Below are 4,183 nucleotides of genomic sequence, written 5' to 3' on the forward strand. Positions count from 1 at the left end.
ACCTTAAGCACCTTCTAAACACCATTTTGCATCGTCTCATTCTCTTTAAAGTCACTTTAAGCACCTTCTAAACCTCATTTTGCATCGTCTCATTCTCTTTAAAGTCACCTTAAGCACCTTCTAAACACCATTTTGCATCGTCTCATTCTCTTTAAAGTCACTTTAAGCACCTTCTAAACCTCATTTTGCATCGTCTCATTCTCTTTAAAGTCACCTTAAGCACCTTCTAAACACCATTTTGCATCGTCTCATTCTCTTTAAAGTCATGTGGGTACGGTAACACGACGAATCGTTTTCTGTGTTTTTTACCACCTTTTTTATTTTAATGATCACCCAAAAGAATCTATCACTTTGTTTCTGAATTCACCACGTAATGTTAGCGCGTAGAAAAGCCACAAGAGAAGAGAAGAACGCGTGTTCGTTGCATGCGCTTTTTATATCGTTCACTGAGCAACCCGCGTGGGTTGCGCGGCAAGCCGTTCTTGCCATCGTGCACGATAAGTTCTTAACGGAGACGAACGCACAGTTCGCGGCTGTATTGTGCGGACTTGCCGCTGTCCGTTGTCTCCGATGTCCGCAGCCGCTACAGTACCCCCTTGCTAGCCGAATCACCGGGGCTATCGGAAGCGTTGAGGGAACCGTACATGTCGTCCAGACCTGGTGACTTTCGGCGATACCGGATCTGGTTGCGGCTCGTTCGGCGTCGTCATCAGCGTTGATGGTACCGTTGTGGTTGTTGGCGTCGATGTTGTCGTTTGCGTTTGGGTCGTCGATGGTGGTTCCTCGATGTCAGCTCGGTAGCACGGTTTTAATCGGTCGATTGAGACATTGATTATTTTGCCGTTAATGTCGACCGCGTAGTACTTGGCGCTACGCTGATGGACTTTAAACGGCCCGTCGTACGGGGTCGAGAGCGATGGTCGGATGGAGTCGTTTCTCACAAAAACATGCGTAGCTTTTGCAAGATCGCTGTGAACAAACACATGTTGTTGCCCGTGCCAAGCGGTCTCGTCGGTTCTGATGCGTCTCATCGCTTGTCGCAGGTTCATCAGTAGATCGGGGTCGGTATCAGATGATGTTATCTTCGGTTCGCATACGAAGTCGGAGGGTATGCGAAGGGTCGTTCCATATACGAGTTCGGCAGGAGCAGCTTGCAAGTCATCCTTGTAAGACGTACGCATTCCCAGGAGGATCATTGGCAGGTGTTGCGTCCAGTGGATTGTGTCGTGGCATAGGATGGCAGCTTTAAGTGTACGGTGCCATCGTTCAATCAATCCATTGCTCTGCGGATGATATGCTGTAGTCCGCAGGTGTTTGGTGCCCAAGGTTTTGAGGAGTTCGGCGAAGAGGTTCGACTCGAACTGACGTCCTTGGTCGGTTGTGATGTATTGAGGAATTCCGAAGCGTGCAATCCAGTTAGCACCAGTGCGTGGGCGACAACCGGTGCTGTCATGTCCGGCAGTGGAATAGCCTCTGGCCATCGAGTTCGACGATCTATGATCGTTAAGCAGTAACGCTGTCCGTTACTTGGAGGAAACGGTCCCACGATATCAACGTTGATATGTGAGAATCGATTTGTCGTCGCCGGGTATCGTTCGAGGGGCGTTTTCGTGTGTCTCGTGACTTTCGCTCGCTGACATTCCAGGCAATTGCGGGCAAAACGTATGCTATCCTGGCGAATGTTGGGCCAAACGAATCGGGAAGTCATCAGTTTAGCCGTCGCTCGGGTGCCGGGATGATGTAGTCCATGAGTAACCTTCAGGAAGCGTTCTCTGAAGGCCCTCGTGATGAACGGTCGCAGGTTGTCGGTTGTGTCGTCACAGTAAAGTTGATGTTCGGTACCTGGAATGGTTACTCGCTTGAGGTGTAGGCTAGTACTCACGTCGTTTTGAAGGATGCGTTGTAGTTCCTCGTCTTTGGCCTGGTCGTCGGCCAATGCTCCGAAGTCGATCACCCTGCTATCGTCGATCGCGTTGATTCGAGAGAGAAGATCAGCTGTAACGTTGTCCTTTCCTTGCACGTGCCGGATATCAGTTGTGTGCTGACCAATGTAGTCCAATTGTCGAGCCTGTCGTGGTGAAGCTTTGTCGGAGCTTTGCTTGAAGGCGTATGTTATCGGCTTGTGGTCGGTATAGATGTGGCTTGTTCGTCCATCCAACCAGTGCCGGAAGTGTCGTACTGCCAGGTATATCGCTGTCAGCTCGCGGTCGTAGGTGCTGTATCGTCGCTGCGTTTTGTCAAACTTCTTGGAGAAGAATCCAAGTGGTTGGAGTTGTCCATCTACTACTTGATGTAGTGCTGCGCCAGCAGCGATGTCCGAGGCATCGACCCATAGTGAGAGTTCCGCGTTGGCTATGGGGTGTGCAAGGAGCGTGGTGTTCGCTAGCTGCTCCTTGCACTCGATGAAGGCTGATGTCGTCTCAGGAGTCCATTCGAGAGGAGTTTTGTCGTTTTTTCGATTTCCGGGAATCATAGCGAGCAGCGGGGCTTGTGCAACGATGGCATTCGGTATGAATCGGCGGTAGAAGTTTATCATCGCGATAAACTTTTTTAGCTCCTTTACGGTCGCTGGAGTTTTAAAATCGCGGATAGCTTCTACCCGTTCCGAAAGAGGCAGGATGCCGTTTTCGTTTACCTGATGGCCCAGGAATCTAATTTCTGATTTCCCGAGTTCGGTCTTCGCACAGTTGATGTGTAAATGGTGCTCTTCCAGTCGTTTGAAGAGCTGGGTGAGGTGCTCACGATGTTCTGCCATAGTAGTGGATGCTATGAATATGTCGTCGATATATACGAACACAAAGTCCAATCCACGTACGACTTCATTTATAAGGCGTTGGAAGGTCTGCGCGGCGTTCCGCAGGCCGAAGGTCATGTACGAAAACTCGAAAAGGCCAAATGGTGTTATGATTGCCGTCTTCGGTACGTCGTCGGGATTTATTGGCACTTGGTGGAAAGCCTTCCTCAAGTCGATTTTGGAGAACACGTGTTTTCCAGCGAGGGTGGCGGTGAAATCCTGTAGATAGGGTACGGGATATCGATCAGGGACTGTTTGAGCGTTCAGTGCCCTGTAATCGCCACATGGTCTCCACGTTCCGTCTGGTTTCTGCACCATATGCAAGGGACTCGCCCAGTTGGATCGCGATGGGCGGCAAATTCCCAACCGGAGCAGGATGTCGAACTCAGCTCGTGCTGCAGCAAGTTTCTCCGGAGGCAGTCTGCGAGGACGCGCACTCGTTGGCGGGCCAGTCGTATCGATGTAGTGCATGACGGTAGAGTTGCATGTCAGTCCCGGTGGCGATGTTGTTGTTAATGCCGGAAAATCGCTTAGAATATCAGCTAAAGGCGCCTCTCGTGAGAACGCTCGGATGTCGCTGGCTGTGTCGTCGATCAGGATGCCGGCCATCTGGATGTTCGTGGTGTTATCAATAAGCCGTCGTCGCTTCAGGTCGATCAGGAGGTCGTGGTGTGCAAGGAAATCCGCTCCGATGATGGCGATGGTGACATCCGCGATGACAAAGGTCCACAAGAAGTCCCTGCGGAGGCCAAGGCTGACGTTTAGAGTTGCCTCTCCGTAGACGGGGATGTTTGTTCCATTCGCAGCTACAAGCACGGCGCTTGTAGGTCGCACACCACTAACGCGTCGGTCGCGTGGAATTACTGATATTTCGGCGCCGCTGTCGATCAGGAAGCGCGTTCCTGTCGCGTTGTCAGAAATGCACAGTCGAGGCGCGGCATTGGAGGTAGTGAGCGCGTGCACTACGTCTCAGGATCCCGACATGCATACCTAAGGTTGGTTGGAAGTAACCTTAAAGGTACACGGATGTCGGCACTTCGTTGCGCGAGCACCATGATGCTCGTGATACCAACACAGTCCGGTGTTTGATCCTGTGCGGCTGGTGCTACGCGTTCGTCGAGGAGAGGATTCACGTGAATGTCTGGCGGGAGTTGACGATCGTTTGGCACAGTGGCTACCGTTACTGATCAGTGCTTTTATGTTGCTTAGTTCGGACTTTATCTCATTCCACGCCTCCAGGCACGGCGCGTGCATGTGCCCTTCGTTGCGTTGACTGCCTGGCTCAGCTAGTTGCCCACGCTTGGGCGCAGTTTCGATCACGTTAATAGGACGCCAGCGTTGCGATTCCATTACCGCGTCGGCGATGGCCAATTTCTCACTAGCTGGGCC

The 4,183-nt window shown here is 51.7% G+C and overlaps 1 protein-coding gene across 1 annotated transcript; it reads right to left on the minus strand.

Moving 5' to 3' along the window:
- Positions 1-617: 617 nt before the first annotated feature.
- LOC131292807 (uncharacterized) lies at positions 618-1,181 on the minus strand. Its single transcript, XM_058320891.1, has one exon. It carries the CDS (start codon positions 1,179-1,181, stop codon positions 618-620), a length of 564 nt encoding a protein of 187 aa, XP_058176874.1.
- Between the last annotated feature and the right edge of the window lie 3,002 nt (positions 1,182-4,183).

This window comes from Anopheles ziemanni, unplaced genomic scaffold (genome assembly GCF_943734765.1).
Source record: "Anopheles ziemanni unplaced genomic scaffold, idAnoZiCoDA_A2_x.2 U_75, whole genome shotgun sequence".
In the NCBI taxonomy this organism is placed as follows: domain Eukaryota; kingdom Metazoa; phylum Arthropoda; class Insecta; order Diptera; family Culicidae; genus Anopheles; species Anopheles ziemanni.

Excerpts from the sequence above, each read along its gene's own strand:
- LOC131292807 (XM_058320891.1), bottom strand. The coding sequence starts at position 1,181 with ATGCGTACGTCTTACAAGGATGACTTGCAAGCTGCTCCTGCCGAACTC.